Here is a 27,243-nt window from a genome sequence, read left to right as displayed (position 1 = left end):
TATCAAAATTGTAAAAATATGGGGCCCCTGGGTGGCTCAGTGGATGAGTATCTGCCTTTGGCTCAGGTCATGATCCTGGGGGGGGCTGGGATCGAGTCCTGCATCAGGCTCTCAGCAGGCAGCCTGCTTCTCCCTCTGCCTGTGTCTCTGCCTCTGTGTCTCTCATGAATAAATAAATATGATATTTAAAAAATAGATTTTAAAAATACTTCTGGTAGAGCTAAATGTTTCTATTTCTCTAGGACCAGGATTACTATGCACAGTAATAGGCTAAAGACAGAAGAGAAAAAAAAAAAAATCCCTGACGTAAAGAAGACTTAGCATTACAGTAAAAGAGCAGTGTTCAGTAAAGTGCATGGACATTTAAAAAGATTTATGCCATTGGTTACCAGAGCATTTTGATATTTCCTGATGGTGCTTTATGTAAAAACTGAACTTTAAAAAAATTTTATAATTCGTCTTAAATCTAATTTTGTGCATTCGTTATTAACTGAGAAGTGTGCAACTGTGATAAAATAGCTTGCTAACAGTAGCTACCAAGGGATTACACAAACTCCATTGTATTAGGCAGTTGTTCTTTTGCATATTTCATTTACTCAAAGGGAAAATATTATAATTTGTAATTTCCATATTGCCAGATTATTGTGCACTCTCCAATGATTACTCTCCCTATTTGTTTGGAATCTGTCAATTTCTGCACAATTTAATAAGACAATGTGACTTCCCAAACACCAGAAGAGTCTCAGAGGGCTGCATTTCAATTCAAAATTGAAAAAGACTACAGTCCCTTCCCAGGAACAGGAGCTCAGCATTACCATTTGTTAAACGCCTTCCATTGCTCTGCATTCCCCCGCCCCCCTTCCTGCCCCGAAGCTTAACTATTTGATTTCATCTTGCAACTGTACAATTGCCAAGAATATGCTCTTAAAGATTATTTTAATGCTGAAGTAAGAAATCCAGGAGACACAATTATTATAGGTTTCCTCTATGTTGCGATTGCATTACCAATGCGCACAGATTTTACGTGGAGATGAAGTGCACTGACTCTTGCAAAGACTCCAAAACAATTTCCACAGCGTTTAACATCCCAACTGTATAAACAGTTTCAAAAATTATGAAGTCGAAGAAATTCCACTTGGCCTTTGCCTGCATGTTGTCCACACTTATCAACGTTCTCCGCAGCTGCCTTTCAGCCCAGAAACCAAGATGTTCTGAGACCACGACGCTGCTTTCACGTCGGCCCATTACATTTTGCTTTGCTTCATCAAGTTGTTCGTCAAAGAGGCTTTGCAATTAGTTCCCATGTTGTGTCAGTCATGAAAATCTGTTTGATTCCACCCAGTCAGCAAGTATTTATTGAATGCCTGGTTGGAGTCGAGTGCTGAAAATACTTTTTTTTTTTTTTGCAATGTGCTGAGCTGCTGGCTTCCTGGAGTCTTTCTGGCTTCTTTAAAGTCTCCGCTCTTCAAGCCAGAGGGCAGAAATGTGTCCATCTCTGGGCTTTGGTTAACTTCAGTTTTATACTCGTTAGAGGTGTGACTCAGCCATTTGTCTGTGTTCAACATGATTCTTAGGCACTGTACATCTGCAGCCTGCGGTAAAAATTATAAATATATTCAAATTTAGAAGCAATTCATTAGATAGAATCTACATGCCAGTAGCATGATTTACTGTAAGGGACAATATATATCATAGAGGTTAAGTGGAAGACCATGAACGCTAGACTCAAGCCCCTGATCTCTTGGTACTAGTTAAGGACCATGAACCAGTTTCTTCAATTTCTGTACATCTCCATTTGCTCAACTGTAACGTGAAAATAACAATAGAAAATGTCTCCCAAGGCTGTTGTGAGGATTAAATGAAATAATACTTCTAATGCTCGGAGGTGACAGCAGATCTAGATGTCCTGGGGGCTCATTTGGGTGCTTAGGCAGAGGGCTGGCTCTGGGGGTCGAGTTAGCTCAGCAGAAGAGGCGCTGATTTAATTGTTCACCTCTGAAGACTCCCCTTTCTAAAAAAGGGCCATTCCTCCAATCCAGGGAGCTTCCACTGCCACCTGGTCGCATAGATCTGTTGGATCCTAGAACTATAAATATGTGGAACACCTTTAGGCAGAGCTTCCTTTGTTTCTTAAACATTGACCAGAGTATACCATCCATTCATGCCTGGTCCACACTGTAGGTTGATAAGTTAGGAAATGGTGTGAGTTCTAATTCCTCTTTGCTTATAAGTCATCTCCTCTCCATAAGCTCTATTTTATATTTGTGCCTCAGCATGACAGTGGTGTGTGCCCATCATCTTGTTAGCCAACAAGAAGTCAGCACAGATCCTGGCCCACATTAAAGGCTCAGGAGATGTTCTGATGACATCATTGATGATGATGATGATGACAATAAGGTTGTTTCAACTCTGGGAACTTTTTTTTTTTCCTATACAGAGTAAACCTGGGAAAACCAAAAGGCTTCCAACTTCTCTCCTTACATTGTATTCTCTGCAACTCTCAATTATGTCCCAAGTTGAAAACCACATTTGCTATTTATACTGGTTACACTACAAGCAAAGGGAAAAAGATGTAGAGCACTTAAGGCATTGTTAAGGAGACCCAAATAGATTTATTTCTTCTTTAAATTTTTTCTACTGGAAACCACACCTTTATTGGTTTAGTGTTTATTGGTAGACATGTTCGAATTGCTTGCATCTAGCTCAGAGTTTATCAAGCCTCAAAGTAGAGAATCTCATTTGTTGCAATTTTATCATTCTCCTTAGTTGGTAGATCTCAACAACCTTGAGTTCAAGTCCAAGTTCTGAGTTAGAGGATTGAGCTGCCATCTATATGATGTGTGAAATTCAAACACACTTGGAAAATTTAAGCATATTCAATTTTGCTGGAGTTGTGAGCAAAGTTACCAATTATGATTTTTAAATTTTATTTATTTGCGAGACACACACACACACACACACTCTGTGTGTGTGTGTGTGTGTGTGTGTGTGTAGGGGAGGGACAGAGAGAGAGGGAGAGAAGCAGGCTCTTGCTGAGCATGGAGCCCCACATGGGGCTTGATCCCATGACTCTGAGATCATGACCTGAGCTGAAATGAAGAGTCAGACACTTAACCAACTGCACCACCCAGGGGCCCCTAAAAACTATTATTTTTTAAAAAAACAAATGATCAGTATTGATCTTTGTAAAGTGAAAAGGGTACCCTATATTCTTACTAAAATTATATTGGATTAGAAATTGGGAGACTAGGTTCTAGCCTTAGATCTTCCTATATCTGACTTTTTCTGTTAGAACGTACATGCCCTGAGGTCAAGGATTATGCTTCTAAATGTTCATGCCCAAGAGAGTTCACAATATATTGTGAGCATTTTTAATATATTGAGCAAATGAATAAATAAATGAATCTCCCCATGACTAATCTCAACCCATGATGATCTTTCCATTCTTTGAAGTCTCTCCTCCTCAGACACTGCACACCCCAAAATCAAGCATCGGACAACAAAACATCTTATGTTATTTTCCAATTCTTTAATGTATGTGGCTGTCTCATTTCTCTAAACTTTAAAACCCTCAAGATTATCTGAACTCCGTTTTCCAAATCAGACACTACATAGTAATTCATTCCTAAGTGAATTTTTTTAAAGCATTGCTTGAGCGCTGGGGCCTAAGCTAGATTCTGGAGATCCATCTGACAAGGAACAAGATGCAATGCCTGCCTTCAAGAAATTCTCAGTGCAGTGAGGAAGAGGAGTCAGGAGCCAGGACCTCAAACACTATGGATATAGGTGAGCCCAGGATTCCGTGGGAACATGAAGAAGGGACACATATCCTGGGCTGCAATATCCCAGGGTCGTCGTCTGACCTGGATGATATAATAAATATAAACCAGCTGGCACATCGTGTCTGCTCCACAAATGCTAATTCACATCACGCTCTCCTTCCTTTTCACCAATCCTTACTGCAAATATCTCCATTACTAGAACATAAATTAAGCTGTTCTCTTTACAGATGCTAATTTTAAGAGCCCTGGTAGATGTGACCATTGTAACACATTTAGCCTAGAAATAACCCGTATTGTATTAACTACACTGTATGCATCTCAACACGATCTGATCACTCTGAAAAGGGAGTGAAAGCATCTCTCTATGAAAGGGTCCGCTTACTGATCCAGACAGAGGCTCTGGTTCCTCTAGCTCGTGACTCCTGGAAGCATGGGTGAGAGCATTCAAAGTCTCGGAGAGACTCGAGTTCTAATCCTGACACTCTTGACACCTCACCTTTCTGGTTGTGCTCAAATAAATTCCTTCCTCAAAACTTCTCATCTGTAAATGGTGGGTGGTGGCAGTGAGGGTGGTGATGAGGGTGGAGAGTAACACCTCGAAGAGGTGCTCTGATGATTCAGTAAGATCATTCTTATTGTAAATGTAAATATAGAGATCTCGGATCACTTATTCATTCAGTAGATATTAACTGAGCACCTACTGTGTACTGGCTTCTTAATACAGCAGAAGAGACAAAGGAGTCCAAGTTACCCATCCTCGTGGAGCTGGCACGTTTGTGGGGGAGTCCGAAGATGAATGGGCTCAGCACATACAATTTGGAATATGCTGGAGAGTGATACGAAGCAGGAAGGAACAGGGAACGAAGCAGGAAGAGGAACAGGGAGTAGAGGATGGGAGCTGGAAGTCAGGTGGGGCAGCTCTCCAAGCCCCGCGGGGGAGAGGCTGGCTCAGGGGAACACGTGCTCCATCCCAGCTGTTTCCCTGGTACACATTTCTGTCCCACTTCTGCAGAATTGGAATTCAGGTGATTCCAAGAAGAAATATAAATGGGCAATAAACATATGAGAAGCCAAAGTACTTTGATATTCAAAGAATACAAGCTGGAGAATCAGGAGCTGCTATTTCTTTTTCTCATCTGACAAAAATTAAAGGCGTCTGCACGTTGCGAGCAAGAGTACCCCAAAAGGATGACGCTCCTGTACGGTTGATCAGAATATCAGTCGGGACACCCCGCTGGAAGGCATTAGCTTAGTTAGTATGCATATCTTCTGATGTAATGGTTTTACCTAGAAATATATCCTAGGGGAATAAAAAATAAGAGAACTAAATATTTCCTACATTTTCATGCTTATGGTAGTTTTACTATAACTATAGACATTAAGCCAGAATAAATTCAGGCAGAATTAAAGACTGGAATGTTAAAAATATTAAAAAGTGTCTGTGGAGAAAAGTGAGTGTTAGGATGTTCACTGACTCAGTGTTTACAACACAGAAAATTAGAAACAACCAAAATATCATAGGGTATTGCTAAAATAAACTGCAGCCTAGCTGTGTATAAAAACATTATTAGAAAGGGGGAAAAATTAAAAATTGACATTATTATGTATAAAAACTCATGGGATGATATGTAAGAAATGCAAATATATGTAAATATGTCATCTATATTGATGTTTGCATAAAAGACTGGAAAAACGTAAAACAAACGGCCTATCATCCTTGGGGTTAGAAGTCCTCGCTCCCATTTTATGGCAGCAACCGAGGCCAGGACATGTGGATTTCAGGACACCCCCAAGACCACGTAGCCGGCACCGCCCCCCCCCCCCCCCCCCCCCAGCAGCTGGCAGTGGGGGAAATGCTCTGGGGATATTCAGCAGTTGTTGACAGATGCTGGCAGAGACACGAACAAGCTTGGGAAGCATTTCTTTAAAACTGAAAAGGATGCAAAAGGAGGAATCAGGTCAAATTATTCCCCGCCAGGATCTTGTTTGGCTGCAAGAGATGAAAGAGAATCCTTCCTCTTTGTTCTCCTGGGCCACCATGGGCAACTGAACCAGCTGAGCCCCAGTCCCCCCATTGTGGTGTAGTGGTAACTCGGCCACCAAATACGTCGAATATTCCCATGTGGAATCTGTTGTCATTCAGAGTGTGATCCTCCACCGTCCAGGCTAACAGGCTCCCTCAAAGTGGGCTGTGCAAATGCCCTTAGCGGTAGCAACCGCATTTGAGCAGGGGGCTCCCATGTTCCACTTTGAACATTACACCTTCTTGTGTTGTCAAGCATCTGATGAGAAACAACTGTGTAAAACAAAGTTGTCCTTTCATGGCGACAGGTCCTTACTCAAGATGCAAAAGTAGATTCTTCGGTAGGTCCTCTGCTGGCAAGGTTGCCCCAGGGGGGGGATGCTTGTATTGGGAAAAGAACCAACATTGGGTATTGGTGACCAGATCTGCATAAGGAAGGGGGTGGGGAGGGGACCCAGCAGCAGCCACTAACATGTTCATTCATTAATGCAAATGACAATTAACTCTAATCATACCCGCAGGTGTGACTACTCCAAGGCTTCATCTCAAGCTGGGCTTTCTCCAAGATGTGTTGGCCACAGTGTTCTCCAATTTCTTTTTCTTCGGGGGGGGGGGGGGGGCGATCCACACTTTGAATTAATTTCTTCAGAACTATTTGATTTTTAATAATATTAACCTTTTGTCGTAAGACTACATATGCTTTTCTAAAACTTTGCTGATTGTGTCTGCCAAAACCACACTTGTTATTTATTTTATTTAAGATTTTTAAAAGAGACATAGGCAGAGACACAGGCAGAGGGAGAAGCACGCTCCCTGTGGGGAGCCCAATGAGGACCCCAGGACCCCAGGATCATGACCTGAGCCAAAGGTAGATGCTCAACCACTGAGCCACTCAGGTGTCCCCACGCTTGTTATTTTATTCTTTTGGTGCTCTATAAACACTACCTTTCATGCCAATATTCTCCCATTTTGGTGACTTTAATTATGCTAACGTCCCAATCTTTAATTCTTCTTGGATTTATTTTGACAATATCTATAGGTATAAGTAAAGATGTTATAAGGATGCAAATGGACATAGTATCCCAGTAAATAAAAATGCAGGCATTTATATAACAGTTTATTAGTTTCAAACATCTGTACATACGATCTCTTAATCCTCGCAACAGTTTGGGATTTAATTCGGTATCCTTATTTGTAGAAGAAAAAAATTAGACTCATAATGGAAAAAAAGATTAACTTCCCCTTCCAGCCATGAGGGAGGAGCAGGATATTGACTTAGCCTCCCACCACAAGCAATTAGAAGATAACACACAGGAAACAATTATTTTCAGAAGTAGGAATCATAGAAAACAAAGCGACCCCTGTGATCACACACACTTTCCACTGGAAGCACCTTCTAGACTGACTTCCAGTGACCAGGATCCCGGTCTTCCCAGGGCTGCCCTGGTTTGTGCCCCCGGATACCCCTCCTTCCCAGCCCAACTGGAATAATTGTTCCCTCCCCCAAAGGAGGGACTTGAATTCAAACAATGACCCAAGTGGAGAGTCCAGAGATCAGAGGTCAGGGAGATCTAGAAGGGCTAGGATTTATGGAGTTGAGTAACTGAGAGCGGGGAGTGATGCAGAGAAGCTTCCAGAAATCTGCAGAGAATCCCCTGGAGTCTTTGACTGATTCCAGCCTCTGCCTGTGTGTGGGTTTGCTCCAGTTTTTAGCAACCAGAGTGGAGAGGCGTCTTTGCAAATATGCAGCACTCGGTGGAGACCACAGAAGGGGTCATAGCTTGGAAGTGAAGCCAATGTAGTCACAGAGTCATAACCCACCCTGAAAGGGCTCATCTACCAGCCTCAAAAGGACAAAGAAGTGCATCCTGGGCGGGAGGAAAGCATCTGGGAGCCAGAAAGCCCCTGCTTTCTACCTGCTAGAAATCCGTGTCATTTCCAATCTGTAACCTGTCTGCACCCCATGGCCATCCCTCTGCAAGTTCCCCACACCCTGGTTCTTCTTGGCACCTTGGCGAGCTCCTCGTTCTCTCAGGGGAAGGCCCAGCCCGTCCCAATGTCTAGAAAGCTCCCCAGGCAGCTCTTGGCTACTTTGTTCCTCCTGTCGGAGTAATTTCCACCCCTTCCTGGTCAACCCAGACTGATTTTATGGTATTGATTATCTTGCTCTACCCCGTAGTTTTGTCCTAGTTCATGTATCCATAAAAATATTTGGTTTAATTTTCATGACTGCCTGTTTTTAGATTTTTATAGAAGCAGAGTCATAAAGCATCTGTTCTGTTGAGTATGGCTTCTTTCACTAGATGTTGGTCTTTAAATATTCATTCACACTTTTGCATATGCGGCCGTAGAAGATCCGTTTTTCTTGTTCTGTGGTCAATTGATTCATCCATTTTACTAATGACAAGTCCTTGGGTTATTGGGGGCCGTTACAGACAATGCTTCTACGAACATTTAGCATATACTGACGTCCACAACAATGCATTTCTGGGGGCATGTTTCTACTGGCCAGTTATCCCGTTTACTCTCCACAACAACCGAGCGATCCCAAGTTCGCAGATAATGAAGCAAGGGCACACATTTGGGTTAAGTTACCCAAATTACAGAATCAGGACTCATGTCTAGACAGCCTGACTGCCCAGACGCTTAACCACTGCTCTCTAGCACCCCCCATGTCCATCTCCCACTAGATAGTCTCAGAAGGGTGACTACTGTAGGCACCTCATTGCTTACAGTGATGCCACAGTGTCTGGCACGTAGTACAACACATCTGCCGACCGAATGACTGGATGCTGTTCCATATACTTCATAGGAAAAATGAACTAAAAAAAAGACTTTTGCTTGTCCTTTGGCCTTAAAAAAATGCACATTTTTTTTCCTTTGGGACATAAATCATTCCGAACTACGTTATTTGCTATTTTAAAACATAGAGCCACAGCAATGCCATATTTTTTACAACTTATTACCAGATGCCATAGTTCAGGCTGCCAGGCAAACACTTTAAATACAAGGAAAACATTCGGGAGATAAGAGAATAAACAACATATGCAGTTACGCTACCTAGCCTTTGAGTTTCTATCAGAACCCGCCAAGGATCAGACCCAAAGCAAGGATCTCTAAAACTCATTGTGTCTTCTGATTTCCTCTGATTGTCTCTCCCTTGTTCATGAGACCCAAGTATTATTCTATTCTATTTCATGCTTGACGCCTAATCATGCTTGACGCCTAAATGCTCAATTGGTAAGTGAATCCCACCTCCGGCTTACAGCCATGTGCTTGTGTTGGCTCCTTTGGAGCAGCTGGCCCACAATATAATTTTGAAGTGTACCTTAGATTTTGCTCCAAGTGAAATTCCCATTCATCTTGTGGAGTTCTCAAATCCTAGATCTGTCCTCTGAAAGTGAATCATTTAACCTTGGCACTTTAGGCTTCTCATCTATAAAGTGGCATCTAATAATGCCTGAGTCTTCACTGAACTGCATGGCCTAAGTCAGGTTATTTATGTAGCACCTAGCACAGAGTCTAACACACTGTAGGTGTGGATCATCATGGCATTCCCATTCCCATCTTACAGGCATAGAAACGGAAAAGCATACGGGTTAATTAACCCGACTCGAGCCATCCAATCAGAGCAGGACAAGTCTGCAGGTTAGACCTCTGGATAGCCGGCCTCTTTCTCCCGGATGGGAATGGACCCCACCTGAGCCAGAAACCTCTGCCCCCAAAGCAAAAACACATATACACATAGACATCCTTACACAGTAAAATGATGCTGTGAGGACTTTCATTTTGACTTTGAATGGTCACGAGTAAGCTTTCAGTTGAGTAAGGATGAATTCTGATGTGTTTTAACTACTGTTGAAATAGATAAAAATTTGAGTGTCTTTAAAAAAGTGATAAAAAAAAAAAATCTAGGTAAATGTCTCACATTATTATCGAATGTAGCTCCCAGGTGGCTGCCTCTGTGTTAAAGGACTCTGCAGGCCTGAGCAAGGCAGAGATCCTGAACTGTGGCTCAGAACACAGCTATAGACATTTTCTTTAGCCGTCGCCATCTTTCAAATGTTTCCATTTCCTGACCCATTGAACAATTTGGGAATTTTATGGAAATATCTGGATTTCCAGTTGCCCTTGGAAAATGAGAAGAAAAGGCAACAGCTGGCCACAGACCTACTGACGGGCCCTTCTCAAACGGCTATGTCCCCTCCAGCTCCCTGTACTCATTTCTGATTCCTGGCTGACCCCTGGAAGCATCTGAATTTTCGATCCCATGTTAAGGTCAGTAACAAGGCCGGGGCTTTGTACAGGGTTCCAAAGAGCAATGTAAACATCACCTGGCTTCTAAGTTATGGCCTGAACCCCCTTGTATGCACATCAGACCGTGATTTCTGCAAATGACCTTCCTAGGTGGCTTCTGCCCTTTTGTGAGCATCTAGCTCAGTGCTGCTCGGTTCCCTAGTGGACGTAGCACCGTGTGTCTGCTTAATTGGTATGAAGCATTTTTGTTCTAGGAGTTAATGTCCTCTTAGGGTTTCTTATAAGAATGGTTAGCTTCACATGTGCCAAAATGTCTTCCTTTTGGATCATTCACAGGGATGACTGGGACAGCACATTTATATTTATCATTTATATTTTAAGGCTGCCTTATTTTAGGTGGGTCAGTGGATAAGTGGCACACAGCACAAATGTCTATGTTTCAACAGTGTCAACAGTCCATCGTTCAGGCCAACAGAGGGGAGAGACTGGTACCATTTGCTCAAATTGTGGTAGGTAAGTATTATCAGTGGGGAGTGCAGAATAAAACTGACTGTTCTCACCTTCACGACACTCCAGCGTCACACCTCTCGGCTACAGGGGTTTGTGACAAGTCACACGGGATAATGTGCAAGGCAGTTTTTTCAAACCATTTGTAGAAAACTAAGGTTTGACTAGGACTTAAACTATGCAGAAGAGACATTTAGAAATGTCAACTAGCTGAGCATTTTGGGAATCATAACTTCAACGAACCCCATGTTAATATGACTTTTCATATGGGCAAGAATCTCATTTATAAATAGCCCAAATGATGCAAAATTCCATTTCATCCTCAAAACTTGCTCTCCTACCACCTGCTGCTTGGAAGATTTCTTTTTTTTAAAAGGTAATAATGAAGAGACTTTGAGCCAAGATGGCTTTTATGGAGAGTGACATCATGACCTCCCTGAAAGACTTCCAAAGGACATGAGTAAATAAATAATCGCACTGTATCCTGGACAGGAAGACTCAACAGAATAAAAGAGGTCAATGCTCTCCGAGTGTTCCCATAAATTTAATATGATTCCGCTCAGTATCCCAACAGAGTGTTCTGTGGAATTCAACAAGTCAAGTCTAAGATTCATGATGAAGAGTAAGACTTAGAATAGCCAAGACCGCCTGAAATAAGAAGAGTAACATAGGGATCGCCCTTTCTAAGTATCAAGGATTATTACAAAGCTGTAATACTTAGTATGGTAATGACACAGGGACAAACAGACCAATGAAACAAAACATGGGGGCCAGACACAGTCCCAAACATAAACGCAAACTCACAACATGGCACAGGTGGAACAGCAGGTCCGTGGAAAAAGAAGAAATTCACCGGCAGTTAGAACAGGGAAATTTAGCCATTGCCCTCCTTCCCTGACCGTACGGTTTCCACACTCCTCAGACTGGCAAGGCTTCCAAACGCTGCCAAGTCTCAGTGAGGGTGTGGAACAGGCACGATGCTCACACAGCAGGAGTGTGAACCTGGGTGACCCCTTTGGAGAACACGGGGAATATCATCCCCCCCAAAAAAATATTCTGGAGGGGGTGAAGAAAGTAAAACATACTGGCTTTTAGAAGAAAATAAAAGAGATCATCCAAATGTCTTCGGAGTAGAAGAGGTTTCTTAAACAAGGGGATAAAAGCAAGAATTGTAAAGGAAAAGAACTGGTAGGTTGGGGTGCATTCGAACAAACACCCCTCTGAGTACAAGGGGCCAAGTGACAGGACAAAGTGGAGAAACAGATTTATGATGCAAGCAATTGATACGGGGTTAATGTCAAGAAGTTATTTTAGAAAATGCTTATAGTTTGGAGAAAAAGAGGTGGAGGATGGAGGGACGGGGGATGAGCATCTGTACAGGCTGTGAGCAGGTGACTGGCAAGATGGAAAACACAAATGGCCAGCGAGCATCCGCAAAGATGCTAACGTGTGTCAAAATCACAGAAATGCAAATGGAAACTAGTTACTTTTACACTCATCAGAGGAGCAGTGATTCAAAACTCTGCCAAGGGTGGGCAAGGGTGCGGGGCAGGGACGGCCCGCAAACTCCTGGCAGGAGGGCAACCTAGGAACGGCCTCCTATCCTGTGAAGGTGAAAAGGGAGCAGGGTCTGTGGTCAGCAATGCCGCTTGGAGAGACCATCTGTGGAGACACTGCTGCACATGTGCATGATAGAAACTGTACAAAAATGCTCGTGGCAGCCTCCTTTGAAACAGAAAAGCAGAGCATTGAGGTCCAGGAATAGGAGAGTGAGGAAGGGAATCATAACATTCAGTGGGGTTTACGAGGCAGCAAAAATAGACGAATTAGAGAAACAGTAGCACGAGTTACATCTCAGACGTGACACTGAACAAAAAGAGCAAATCACGTTATGACACAAGGAGCCTAAAACTCATGAAAATATCGAAACCCTATAAAACAGGTGAGCGTTATCCTGGTCACATACAAATGAAGCAATGGCATGAAAATCCTGCCTGCGATTGGAGAATGCTGACATCAGGGCTGTGGTTGTGGAGATAGAGTCTGGGCGGAGACACAAGGGCGGCCAACTCCACCTCTAGGAGTTCATAAGATTTCTAAATCTGAAACAATATATGGCAGAATGATAATTATTTCTCGAGGCTGTGTGGGTGGCACACAAACGCTTGTTATGTTGAATTCCTTAAAAAGTTATCAAAGCATCACAAAATATTAGATCCCTAAAAATACTGACTTCGCCCCAGGAAACAGGATGCCAGAAGAAACGGGTGTGAACCACTTATAAGCGGCGTAAACTCGATTTCAACATCCTGCAATACACGTACATGGAAATATGGGGAGGTGGTGATGGGACACATAAGACAACGGGGGATTTGAGGACTGCCCTTTCCCTTCCATGTTTTTCTATGATGCACACGTACTACTTTCAAAATCAGAAAGAACAGCTTGGATGTGGACTTCAACCCCGGGTCTTAAAGTAATGCAAAAAGGCTTCACCTTGCGGAGAGCGGTCTCAGTGACACGAGGCTCGAAAGTTTCTCAGACTCCAGGATTACACTAGAATATTCGATCATTATTATGTGCACAGTGCGTAGGGGAGTCAGGACAGCTGCCGCCCGTCTCAGGCTAGTTCTGCTGCAGCTTTACTGGTGGATTCCCAGGCCGAGGGAAGGAGGGTGTGGAGGGGGGGTGTGCAAAGTGGAGCGGGGGAGTAGCGCATCCGATTGCCGGTTGTGATTTTTTGAGAAAGCCCAAGTGGTTGTTTAGAGGTGTGGGATGTCTGGGGGAAGATGTACAGACCGCCACATGGAGGATGGCGGAGGAACCCACCTGCTCTCATTGATCCAAGTTTGCCCCGGGGGACGTGAACACCCAGCACTCCCAGGGCCCAGCTTCCAGTTCACGGGGAGGGGCCGCAGTCCACACAGCCCAGCGCTGGACCTGCGTGTAGACACCCAAGGGGTGCAGGTTTTGGTGGATGCAGTGCCATGGGTGCTTGGGGCCAGCAGATGCCAAGCCCGTCCAGGGAAGTGAGTTCCTTCATCCAACACTGTCCATGCGTCATGCATGCATCTGCACGCTCCCCTGACCACCGACTCTCCTGGGCTTGGAACAACCAGAACTAGATGCTCTTGTCGTTTTCCCGGGAGAGAAAGTGTGGGTTCAACGTCCTACATGCTGGATTCTAGCCGATTGGGAGCCACAGCCTGGCCCTGTTCCATAGACTGTGTCCATCCTATTCCCCCTCTGACTGCTTCCTCTGGGCGCCGAGGAGGACGCTCCAGCATTTCCATCTTGCTTACTGCAGGCCGAGCTCGAGGAAGCACACCAGGTAATGGCCAGTCTGGCCCAAGCTGTCCTTATCCGAATATTCAATCCCAAGTCACAGGTCAAATGCCCAGCATCCCGTCTCAGCAGCACACGGTCTCCCGTCCTCGTCTCTTCCCACGTGAGCCCCCCGGCCTGTGCTAGCACGTGGGCCGCATCCCGCAATTCCTCCCTCCTGTGCAGGGACTGTCTCTCCGGGGTCAAGGTTTGTAATTCCCGGCGCGGGCTGACCTGAGACCCGTCCGGTTACTGCAGAAGCAGGGACGGGCCGGGAGGTCGTGATACTCGCCGTTGTGAGAATGCTGGTCTTCTGCGTCTGTCCGCAGGCCCGGGGAATGTCGGCCAGCGAAGAGGGGTCGGGGCGACGCAGGGTTCAAGGTTGTTGGCTCTTGTACTCCGTGACCGCTTCCCGCGGTGCAGGTGCTCCCCCTCCGCGGGCAGGAGAAGCCACTGTCTGACATTGCAGAAGGAAGCCTGTGGAGGCTGCATTCAGGCCCCTGCAGCGCTGCGGCCTTAGGATCGGATCCCCAGCCGATTTTTCCACGGGTGATCTTTCCCGGTGGCTATATAAGACCAGAGTGTCTCTGAAAGCTGCCTCGATGCACCCACGCTGATAAACTGCCTTCCTAAGCCTGCCACCACCTCCCCCTTGCAAGGCCAGTCCTGCCCAGTGCCCCCCACCCCCGGTTTTACCCACATCACCCTCCCTGCTCCCTGCCCCCCCACCCTAGTCAGCCGCAGCCAGGAGCCCCGTGATGTTGAGCAAACTGCGGGGATTTGCTGTCCCTGCTCATTAAGAGTGAGAGGGTCCCTACGGTTCTCAGATGGGCACCGATCGGATTCCCAGCTCCCATCTGGAGGGTCTGTTTTCTAGAAAACTTCTGGCACCAACTATCTCATTTGGGGTTCCAAAGATAACATAGTCTGAGGCGAGGCTTAAACACGCTAGTATTTCATCGTGGGATAAAATAACATGGCAGCGGGAAGGAGGGGAAATGGAAATGAAAGCTGGGAGGCGGGGGTGGGGGGGCTGCAAATATAAGGTGGTGTGTGACCGGCTTGGCCTCTGCTTGAGAAAATGGATGGGGTCTCTCGGACAAGTTGGGGCATCTCTGACAGGCCACCTGGGCCTGCATTTTCCTGCCAGTGCTCTCCCACCTCCTGCATTGACCCCAGCTGGCGCTCCGGGACCCTCCCTCCCCTGCCTGCAGGAAGTCACCACCCTTCTAGTCAACCGGCCATTTTTCAGGAAGCCGGGTCCTAAGAGGGGGAGCCTCTTAGGGGCCTAAGAGGGGGAGAGACAGAGGGGGGCCCAGCTCTCCAGGGTTTGACTGGGCCGCGTCTGGGTACCTGAGGCTCCCCCTGCAGTGGGCACCATGGACACAACAGTTGTGGTCGCCCAGACGTGCCAATGAGTGGTCAAGGGCCCAGGAGTTGATGTGCCCAGAGGATCCAGGAGTAGGGCTCACCCAGACTCTTTGCTGAGAGCCACACAGTGTCTTGAACCCTCCTACCAACCAGGTGTAGGTACTACCTACCTTTGGCAGGAAAGAGAACTGGGGCTTCGTGTTACATACCTGGCAAGCAGAAGAACAAGTGTTTCAACCCAGGACTGTCGGAAAAGCGCAATAGTGCCTCTGTGAGCCAATGCCCTCCGTCTCCACCAGGCCTCTCTCTCTCTCTCTCTCTCTCTCTCTCTCTCTCTGCACAATGCACACCTCACTTGCCACATTCGCCATTCCAAAACGCTTGAAGCAAAAGATGGCGATAACGGTTAAAAATCCAGCTGCTGGTGGGAAGGTGTGGTGGTCGTGCTAACCGAGCCCTCATCTGGCCTCAGAGGAACGCCAGGAGAGCTTTCTTCTCCATTGAGTCCACTGAACAGGAGTCTTCCACACAACAAACGAGCTACTCCAGTTTGGGCCGACATCGCAGAAGCTCCTGATAAAATTATTCCCTGGAAAACCACCGCGGCCCATCTGTTCTTCTGATGCAGCACTTTCACCTCCCTGATTAAACGTCCTGTCTTCACACTGGAGCCACCCAAGGTCAGGTCTGTGTAAACAGCATTTTTTATGTAGTCTTTGAACCTCCAGTGAGGGTGGCCTGGTCCCCGCAGCCTTGAAATAAAAGGGCAGCGGCACCAAATCCCAGAACAAAGGGGAAGTAGCTTCTAGTGAACTGGAAGTTGAGAGGAGCCTTCCTAGAGGACAGAAGAATTAAAAGTAGGCTCTTGGTGGCCAAAGCCATCTTGAGAAATGTAAGGGGTTTTTTGTCTTTTTTTTTTTCTTTTTGGCTTAAATTCATGCAGTTTAGAGATCTGGAAAAGTGTCCAGCTTCCACTTTATCTTATCATATATTGAGTCTTCACATTTCTTTGTCATCCCAGATCTTCAAGCACAAATGGAAATACAATAATCTCATTTGCTTGGCCACATAACGCTTGGCTTCTTTGTTTCCAGGATATTTTGAGAAAATGAACAATGGGCTTCCCACTGTTGTCTGCCATCTTGGGCTTTGTTTTTGGTACTGAAGATCCGCTGATGGAAAAATGCTTTCGTAATTCAGTACAGAACAAAACAAAAATTTCTATATACAGAACCTGTCAGCAGGGGCAAAAGAATATATTTAAAGAGAAGTCGGACATTGCTGCTATAAATGTCCACAATAGCCAAACTGTGGAAGGAGCCTCGGTGTCCATTGAAAGATGATGGATAAAGAAGCTGTGGTCTCTGTATACAGTGGAATATTCCTCAGCCATTAGAAACGACGAATACCCACCATTTGCTTCAACGTGGATGGAACTGGAGGGTATTATGCGGAGTGAAATGAGTCAATTGGAGAAGGACAAACATTATATGGTCTCATTCATTTGGGGAATATAAATAATAGTGAAAGGGAATAAAGGGGAAAAGAGAAAAAATAAGTGGGAAATATCAGAAAGGGAGACAGAACATGGAAGACTCCTAACTGGGAAATGAACTAGGGGTGGTGGAAGGGGAGGAGGGTGGGGGGTGGGGGTGACTGGGTGGCAGGCACTGAGGTGGGCACTTGACGGGATGAGCACTGGGTGTTATTCTGTATGTTGGCAAATTGAACACCAATAAAAAATAAATTTATTAAAAAAATAAATAAAGAGAAGTCGGATGGTTAAGATGGGCCGGGATCAGGAGAAAGGAGAGTCGCCGTGTTCCTCCACCACCTTCCCCCAAATGCCCGTCCCGTGGGCCTTGGCTTGTCCCCAGAGCCTCGGGAACGCTGTCCGAGTGTGTCGTGGGAGATGGGGAGAAGCACGTCCCACCCGAGACAGAGACTGCACGGCCGGGCAGGGTGGCAAAGACAGCTCTTGCTCTTCCGAGATGCCCAACGCCCACTGGCGACATGCGAAGGACAAGCGTACGTGTAAATACGGTTGAGTATGCTCCCCCAGATGGAGCGTGGTCTCCCTCACGATGCACCAGGCAACCACGGAAGAAGCACCATCGCTAAGTGTGGGAAGCCCAGGGGTGATGTGTGTGTGTGGGATGTACTGCAGTGTTTTGGGAAGAATAAACGCAGGTGCCATGAATAAAAAGCTCCAAGGCTGGCAGGTAACTCCAAAAGACTGCACGGGACCTTCAGAACCTACAAATGCATGCTCTGGCGTGTAGCAGGAAAAGAAAAACACCGCAGAATGCAGACCCTCCATATAATATTTGTTAGTAACCTTACACGGAAAGACACAGACACCACCATAGAACTTATTTTTACTTTATTAACAATGTGGCTTACAACTTTTTTTTCAAGTAAAAAGGGTTTCTTTTCATTTAGAATAAAAATTAAAATATAACTCTGATATAGATTTTCATTTATTTACATGGAAACATATATACAGAATACAATCTTACAACAAACCAACAACATGCCCATTTGTCCTGCACATCCCAAAAGTAAAAACACGGATTTTTCCTTTTACACACCGAACCGTACACAAGATAGGAATCAAATTTCAATACCAACTACTCAAACTGGAATGCAAAAAACGGGAAAAGGGCTTCTGACATTCACGACTAGGGACAGTTGATGCTTCTGGATATCATGCTTGCTCCCATTGTGAACAACAAATGAGATGATCTTTTCTTCTGTCATTAAAAAAAAAAAATTGTCTCCAATTTCCCATCTTAAGCTGGTTTTCAGCAAATGCTGGTCCCAGAACTTTGCCTTCCCTTCGGGGTATGCGTCAGGCCCACCTGAAGCCGTGCCGTGGCTTGGCTGCATGACCGGACCTGCGTGCTTGCTGGTACGGAATCCTCGCCATTGAAAACCAGCCAGGACGATGGCAAGACCACCGCTCAGGAAACCGTCTGGGTTAGTACTCATCGCTGGAACTAGAGGCGCTTCTGACCCACACCCGAAGCAGCCACTGTGTCAGCAAGTACAATTTTTAGATTAAGTGGATCAAAACCAGCACAATTTGATTTTATTGCATCCATGTTTTGGGCTACTTGTCAACCAACTCTAGTGATAAAAGCTAGAAAAACCAACTGAAATACTTAACCGAGTTAAAGGGACTAAAGCAATTTCCGGAAAACTCTTGAACAGAAAAGAACGGTAAATGAATAAGAGGATCACTAGTTCGTCATACTTGCAAATAGAACTTTTCCTTGCTATTAGTTATTGCACCAAGAGACACGGGCAGTCTGTCTATCTCTTCCACAATTTCTTCCTTAAAGACTACAGGGACTTTAATTTACTATTGTTCCCTTCAAAAACAATTGCACATTCGATCACAGCTTTCTAAGGACAGAACAGAGTACTTGGATCCTAGGTTCACCATCTCAACCGAAAAGGCAACAATGTTACTCAAACCACAACAAAGATTTTAACACTACGGCTTTTATAGATCTATGTACAGAAAGAAACGGGTGTTCTACGCAAGAAAGTATGAAAACCCCCAGTGCTTGCAAAATGAAAGGAGGGCGGCTCTTAGGAAGGTGTCTGGTCTAAGATAAAAGGCAAATCTCAGAACTTGCCCACTGCAACACTCAGAATTTCTGAGAGACAAGTTAGGACACTCTGAGCTTCAAACACCGATCCAAATCAGCCTCCCAGAGATGACAGCCGGGTGGGTGGGGGGTCAGTGTCAAAGGTCTGAGTTATTTAAATTTATTGAGGAGCCAATCAAAGCAAACACAGGAAATAACTCTTTCAGATATGATCAAATAAGGTAAAGCAACCTAATGGCCGTGCAGCCCAAACACTGTGTGTGTGTGTGAGTTGACCTTTGATCAAATGGACCGAATTTTAAAAGTGATGGGTGAGTTCTCTGTACTATGCAACTGGAAGGGAACTGGTTTCCATTTTTCTTTTTTGGTTTGTTTTTGAAAAGCAAAGAAGTTCGTTTGCAATGCCAGCCGTACCCTGTTCCTTTTAGGTTTTGTTTTGTTTTTTTTAGGTTTATCCTCTTGTGGATGGGATACTTTCCCAATACAGTACAGATGCGGTCAATAAGGCAGGAGCTGGACAAGCTCCCGCAGTTTTGGGATGGGATTGTGTGATGACTCCCACCATTAAAGGCAAGGTGGTATTTCTGCCTCACACTGTACAGATGGCAAAGTGTCTACTTGGCTGGGAGAGCGGACACACGCTTCTCATCCAGCTCCAGGAGGTAACGCGTGGCAGGGTGCATCGAGGACCCAGGTAATCAGAACACAGGACTTTGGTCCCAAAGTATCATCACAGAGACAGAGTGGAGGTTGTGGCATCTGGGGATGGAGGAGGTGGGCATCACTTGTTGGTGTTCCAGCCGACACATGTCTGGCCTGGGGCTGCGGTGGTACCCAGGGTGGGGCGTGTAGAATCAGCATTTCCTGCTGTAAGAGACACAGTAACCACGAGGTAAAGGTTCCTTGGAAATCAGCCCTATTTATGAGACAGAAGCTGGTGGGGGGTGAATCCTACAGAGAAACAGACACCACCTTCCCATTCCATAGCCAGGTTGCTACCCACGCGAAGTGCACCCACCAGTGCGAGTCCGCAGAGGGTCCAAGTTCAGGAGGATGCTGGTGACACAGCAAAAGCATCTTCTGGGTCCTGGAAGGGACCCCAGAGCTGGGCCCTCGGCCTCTGGCCCCAGCTACATCTTCCTCCCTCACAAGAAAGTGGAAGGGGGTGAAGAGACCGACTGCCACACAGAAAGAGACTGAAGTTGGGGGGTCTTGGGTGCGCAGCCCCTTGGGAGGCAGGAAGCTTCGCCAGCAATGGTGGCCGCATCTCGCCCAGCCTGCCAGTGGGAGATCCTTCCAGATCCTCTGGGGGGCTGGGGGGTCCAGAGATGCCTGCAAGATATGCCTCCGCGATGTAGCACCTCCTCCTCTGTACCTCTACCAGAAAGGGCACAAGAAGGGGACACGCATCCTGTGAATACAGTGCCACGTCGCAGCCACCACAACCCTCTGCTCTGGTTCCAGATACAACAGGAATAGCTCAGCTCAGAAAGGCCACGGTGAAGGATCCTAAGTGAGTCAGTGCAGGGAAGAAGCCAAAGATCTCAAAATGGGTGCCCTTTCCGACAGACTCCACCAGGCTGAGCGTTTAAGGCCAAAAGCATGTGGCTGAGGAGGCAGGGGCAGGAACCTGGGAGGAGACCGATGCTTCAGCCTAGGAGCTGGAAGCCCAACCGCAAGCCAAGGGCCAGTCAGCACAGATCTCCCGACCTGGCCACACTGCCAGCGCCAGTGTAGGACGCTGGTCCTTCCGTCACTGGTCCCCAGGCAAACCCACTTGCCAAACATTTAAAACATGGTAGAAATCAGCCAGGTGTGGGGGCGGAGTAAAAAGTTACCTGCAAAATAGGCTTCCTGTTTGCGTGTGTAACAGCAACACAGTGTGAGTAAAGGTCAGCATTAATAATCAAACTTTGCAAAATCTGACAGATAATCATGCCGTAAAAATATAGCAGAAACGTGACAGCTAATAAGCCCACCACACGATGTCACTGCAGCTGCTGAGACTCTAATCAAGGAGGAGAGATCAAGATAATTACAGTACAAACGTAGCAGTAGGGCAGGCTCCCCTTCCGTGTCCCCTGAGGGACAATCCAAAGGTCTGCTTTCCTTGCGCCCATTTCCAAAGGCATTTGGGCCACTGACCACAACAGAGGAGAGCCATCCATTCGGGTTTCACTGAGCGCATTGGGTCCCTCACACGCAAACGCAGATGAAGTGACTGGTACAAAAACAAAACAAAACAAAACAAAACAAAATCCCAGCCAATTCTCAGAGCCTCAGATCTCTCCACAGGTGACGCGACCGACGTAATGAGAACTGCCTGAGAAATGTCATCAGGAACCTCCAAACCAGAGTGGGCTACAGGAGACTGTAAACACAGTGGTGAAACGGGTCTTCTTCACCTATTGTGTCTCATGCGGGCAGATTGGAACTCGCCTTTAGCAGGAGCAGGAGGTGGACAGGGACATCCAGAGTGATCCCACCATCCAGGGTCACGGTTGGCCATCAGCCGGGCCAGCGGGAGAGCAGGGCCGGCCCAGGTTGCTGACGTGCTTCCCACCAGGAGTGCCCGCCTCCTCCATAGCCATCCCAGGGCCAGGCTGATGGAGCGCACTCAAAGCCAGCCTCATCAAGAGACTCATTGCAGGGTCCTCCAAGGGGATGCGGCTGGTTTATTAAAAGCTTCCTGATGCCTTTCCCACTCCTCTCTGAAATTAAGCTTTTCTTTCGATACACAGCTCAGTATTTCCCAACAGACTAAAGGAATGACTCCCTGATCTGGTCACAATTAAATGAGAAAGTTAGCAGTGTGTGAAGTTCTCTAAGAAATTGCAAACGGAACCCTCTATAGGCTCTGGGGGTCCATCCTTCAGGAAGAACAGTCTCTCTGTGATGACATGCTGCCTGCCTTCATGCCCCCTGCTTCCTAAAAGGCACCTCTGACAGGTGACGCAGGTGTAGCTCATCCTTTCATAACCGCATCCTGGAACAAGCGCGTTGGGGAACTAAGTCGCCCCCAAGATCAAATTGCAGCGACACCCACGCGGCCGTAGCCACATGTGCATCGTTACTAAAGAAGTGTTTGTAACAACCACAGCAGAATGACCAGCGGGGGGGGCCTCCATGGACACGTGGACAAAAGGCTTCCACTGTGCCTTAGTTTTCAAAGCAAAGGGGGCTGTGGTAGAAGAGAGCCCTTAGTGGGGAGCTGCCTGGTTTCCAGACGGAGCAAGGCGAGGCGTGGATGTACAAAGAGGCTCTTCTATTTTCCACGGCGCCCAACACTGTCCAGAAGCCACTGGGGTGGTCCTGGGCGTGCTTGCAAACGTGGCCATGTCAAACAGGCAGGAGCATGAGCAGGGCCCTCCCTGCTTCCCGCTTTTCGGTGCTACTTAGTACATGTACCATCTCACAGTCCAGCAAAATGAAGCTGCGATCCCTAACCCTCCCGAGACGCTGCGTCACCGAGACCATGGATCGCCCCCCAAGAGGGGCGTCAGTTGGCATACTGGGCGTAAAAAGCCACTTTCACTCTCTCGATCTGATGGCACAGTTTGATGGCAGGCCCCAGCTTCAGCTCCATGCACTCCTGCACCGTGGGGAGAGTCAGCAACAGGAGCGCTTGGCCGTCAATGTCCTGCCGGGAAACAAAGTCATGTTAGAGCCCAGACACTGTGCACCAAGGGAAGGCATCGCATGTGGCAGGCTTCCTCTTGGGGGCCCAGGCCATGAGGAGCTGCTCTCCTCACCTTCAATTCACGGGAGCGCGTGGCAGCAATACCCACTTGGCTCGGGGACTCTCATCTTTCTAGTTAATAAAAATCTTTCTCTCAGACAATACTGGCTACTCTGAAACTCACATGCCTTGGCTGGTGGGATGGAGAGGGGGACGAGGTGGGCTGCTGCAGGACCTCCTCCCTCCCAAGCTTACAGCCCCTGGCCCCTGGCTGGGACAGTGCCTCCAACCCTCCTGCACCCCCGCCCTTCGTACATTCTGCTGTGACTCCCCTGTGATCAGGAAAAGAGCTCTCTATGAAGAGGGGCAGCTCTCTCTTCTTGGACAGGGCCTGATGGTTCATCATCGAAACAAGATGCTAGAGAGATGGGCCACTACCCAGAGCAGTTCTCCCCTGAGGAAAACTCAGGTACTGACACACACACACACAAAGGCACGCTTCTCCGTCTGCACAGCTGCATCTCCCAGAACGAGGTGCACAGGGTCTGCCTCTGGGTTTCGTCCTCGCCAGCCCCCTACAGCCATACAGCCATGCCCCGAGTCCACATGGGGACTGTATCACTAGAGACTGTTACGCTGCAGCTGCTGCAGGAGGAAGAGACTACGGCTCACCCCAAAGCATTAGGATCACCCCACTGGACACCTCGGCCTCTTCACCAGCTCGCTTCCTATAACCATATTTACATAGATGTTGTTTGAAGACAAGACAGTCTTCACATTCCAAAGGAAGTAAGGGAAGGTTAGCGGTAAAGACCAGTGGTAGAAAGACAGCAGGAACCGAACCCAGCAAATGGGAATTTCTGCCATTTGGAGAAGCGGTGAACCCAGGGCTCCCACAAGCCACAGAGACGTGCTAATCCTGCAATTGCACACAAGCACGTGAATCTCAGACATCATGCATCACGAATTACACGCACAGAGCTTATGTTCTTAAAATTAGTGGTTTATCGAGCTGTCTTAAAAGATACCAAAAGCAAAAAAAAGAAAAAAAAAACCAAAATGGGTATAAATGTTGGCCTTAGGAGGACTAATGGTAGGAGCAAGCATAATTTAGCATATGGTGTTTCAAAAGCCACCTCGAGGTGCTGATAATCCCTAATAAGTACAGCGGCAATAAGGACCAAGCCTTAGCTTTAAGAGTTCCGACATAAGTACAACTTAAACCATCCAGATTACGTGGGCTTGGGCCTTGATGTGCACAATGACAAGCGCCTGTCAACCAAGACCCACACTGGACCTTATTGAACCCCAAAGTGAGCTAATCAATCCTGAATACACGCTGAAAGTAGGAGACAAACTAATAAAACTGTCAATGAGTTTTTGATGCTATGTTTGTTTTTTCTTTTTCTATAGTATTTTTACAGGTTACTTTCTCTTCATATCCCACCTCTAGGGCAAACTAGAGGAAGTGCTGAGAAACAGTGTTTTGCTCAAGGTCATGAACCAAACCATGGCACCTCCTGACCTGGGACCTGTCAGCCGACTCCACTTTCTGAGGCAAATCTGCCTAATATTCTATCAAAACTTGACAGAATGGGTATAGGCCTGGGGATACATAGTCTCATGAGTATCATGGGACTCATAAAAACACATTTTAAGTAGGAAACAGGATGATGTTATAAAACCATGTGCAGGTGGCTTAACCATTATGTGCAATGAAGAACAGAACAGAAACTTCTTTTAGGGTAAAGGAAGTTTTTTTAGTTGGAGATTAATACCATAAAAACTAGTTGATCTACCTAAGATCATTGAGTTAGAGACTGTACTGGAACTAGAACCATGGTTTTCTTTCTTTCTTTTTTTAAGATTCATTTATTTATTTTAGAGTGAGAGAGAGAAAGAGAGAGAAAGAGAGCACGCACACGCATGCAGGGGAGGGAGCAGGGAGGGGCAGAGAGAGGAGGAGACCAGCAGACTCCCCACTGAGCAGCAAGACCGACGTGGGGCTTGATCCCAGGACCCTGAGATCATGACCTAAGCGGAAACCAGGAGTTGGACATTTAACTGACTGAGCCACCCAGGTGCCCCTAGAACCATGGTTTCCAGATATTAAACTTTGGAGGGAAAGCCGTCACTCTAAACATCCATACTTAGGATGGCCATCCTTGGACATGTAGATTCAATTGCAATTGAAAGCCAGTCCTAAAATGCTTCCATAACTCTCTGCAGACCACAGCAGTGAAGGCAGCCGCCATATGCAGGCACCACATTTAAGTGAAGGATGTCATTTATTTACTCAACAAGCGTTTCTTGAGCACCGTCTATGAGCCAGGCACTCTGTTACCGCACTGAACAAACCAAGACTCCCTCTCAGGAGGGCCATTATGATGAACAGACCACTACAATACAGAGAAAATAAAGTAATGGTCATGGAGCTATGGGCTCAAATTGATGGGAACACAGTCAGCCTTATAGGAGGAGTCAGGAACGTGCCAGAGATCAGGTGATGCCTGAACTCAGACCTAAGGGGCCAAGGGGAATCATTAAGGGGAGGTTGGACCCATGGAAGGCAAGTAGTCCACAAGAGCACGTACCCAAGGAAAGCTCAGAGACACTGAGGGTAGAGCCGAGATGGGCCCAGATGGCAGTAAGGATATGAGAACTACTGGGCTGTGTGAGCAGGAGTCACTAAAGATGTTAGAGAAGTCACGTTATAGGACTTGAACATCCACAAGCTGATATTGGGTGCAACGTCCTGGAATGGGTCAGTAGGCAGGGTGGGGATGGCTGAGAGACCAGGGGTGAGGATGCTTACTACGGGGTAGCACAGCTAAGCCCGGTGAACTGGGGTGCTCCCCGTGGGGTCCATTACAGGGTGCCACGGAGCGGCCAGCCCAACCACACGCCGCATGCTCTGTGTACAGCGCACGAAGGATGGCAGTGATTTCCAGAATATACAACTCACTACGCAAACCAACAACAAAGACATACCATGAAAAAAAAATTAGGCAAAAGGCACGGGCAAATACTTCACAAGTGAAACAAAAGTGGTGAAATTTGTGGTGGAGATGCCAGCCTTATCAGGGAAGTACCAATGAGGCCCACGACACAATTTTATGCCCACAAAAGTGGCAAAGTCACACAGTGCTAAGTGTTGGCACAGAAGTATATGGTAACGGGAACCCCTAACCCATGAGCGGAAACGTATGTTGGTTCACCTACTGTGGGAAACCTTATGGCATCACCTCGAAAAAGCATGTGAGAGGAACTCAAACAAGAACATGATAAATGCAAAATTTGGAACAGTATTTACCGGTGGTGGAAATAAAGGGGAGGGGACAGTAGATGCCGCAGTGCGGCAATCCTCTAGGCTCCTCCCCGGAGGCGGCTTTCAGAGCTGTTCCCTTTATCAGCACGCCCCCGATGTACAAGTGTCACGTGCACTCTTCAGGATGCAAAAACTATTCCTCAGTAAAAATACTTTCATGCTTCTACACCTCAGGTGCAAGGTGGTATTCCTCGCCAGTTCTTTCTGAAATGCTTTTCCTTTTGCTACATTTTTCTCACGTCTCACAGCCCAGGAAGGAGGAGAAAGGATTCCCCTGATAAATCAAACCTTAGTTTCTGAGGAGGTGCCAGGTCTTTTAAAGCCGTTTTACATTTCTTTGCAAAATATAAACTACATTGTTTGTATTGTCAGACCCCAAAGTAGATACTGGAGACACACAATGAGTGAGATGTGGCTCCGTCACCATCCTGCTGGGGGTTGGGGCACAGAAACACGGATGCAGCTGGCCCAAAGCAGCACCTCCCAGCAGAGAGAGCTGGGCACTGAGGCCCGGGACCCAGGCATCAGGGGCGGCCTCGCATTTTAATTCACTTTTGAGAAGGCACAGCAGTTCAGGGCAAGGGATCTCTTCTAGTTTGTTTCCCCGTTCTATCCTCGGCACCTAGAAAAATGCCCACCAGACACAGAACAGGGGCTCGTTAACGTGTGTTGAATGAACAAAGGGGAAGACCTGGTCTGCCCACGTGAATTCACTTTTTCCACAGTGAGCCCAGTGGAAAAATCTGGGGGATTCGCTGCGTGCGTGGGAATCAGAGGCCCTTCTTTCTCCCTTCCTCCCGGAGTGCCCGCAGTTACCCTCCTTCTAGGGTATTGGTGTGTATCATCTTAAAAAAATACCATGCACACACACCTTTAACTCATTATACAGCAAACAGTACCTTCCTTAAATATGAGGCCCCGAAAGACACAGTTAGACCGTGAGGCGGCGTGAGAAACGGCAAGACTTCACACGAGTGCAAGAGAGCAAGTCACAGGCTTCACTGGAAATTCTATCTGCAGGGTGGCTTGTGTCCAGATGGGCAATTTGTTTCCACATTAGTTTAAGGGGCGATGTAAAAAAAAAAAATCCCTGACTTAGGGCTCAGAGCAGGTCTTAGGTTTTAGCTAAATATCATCTTATCTGCAGAATCAAAGTTCCTTTAAAGTACAGAGTACGCCGATCGTTTTGCATTCAGTCATCTCCCAGCACAGTGCCTGACATTCCACAGGTTTTTAACGTCGTCTTTGCAGAGGAAGGAGTGAAAGAAATGGGGGCACTGAGAGGAACAGGGAAGATGAGGAGATGTACTTGCCCCGTTTCTCCTGCTGAATAGAACTAAAAGCCCTGAATGTGA

At 46.7% G+C, this 27,243-nt stretch overlaps 1 protein-coding gene across 6 annotated transcripts in view; it reads right to left on the bottom strand.

The window, feature by feature from the left end:
* Nucleotides 1-17,630: 17,630 nt before the first annotated feature.
* The window catches only part of SFMBT2 (Scm like with four mbt domains 2), a 216,808-nt gene continuing 207,195 nt past the window's right edge, over nucleotides 17,631-27,243 (bottom strand). For all 6 annotated transcript variants that reach the window (XM_072749599.1, XM_072749597.1, XM_072749602.1 and 3 more), the window contains one exon: nucleotides 17,631-22,521. In XM_072749599.1, coding sequence (XP_072605700.1) covers nucleotides 22,381-22,521 — 141 coding nt within the window. In that variant the 3' untranslated portion in view covers nucleotides 17,631-22,380. The remainder of the gene's footprint in view (nucleotides 22,522-27,243) is intronic.

Source organism: Vulpes vulpes, chromosome 2 (assembly GCF_048418805.1).
Source record: "Vulpes vulpes isolate BD-2025 chromosome 2, VulVul3, whole genome shotgun sequence".
NCBI classification, from domain to species: domain Eukaryota; kingdom Metazoa; phylum Chordata; class Mammalia; order Carnivora; family Canidae; genus Vulpes; species Vulpes vulpes.
Note: the sequence above shows the minus strand (reverse complement) of the source record. Positions and strands in the feature narration are given on the sequence as shown.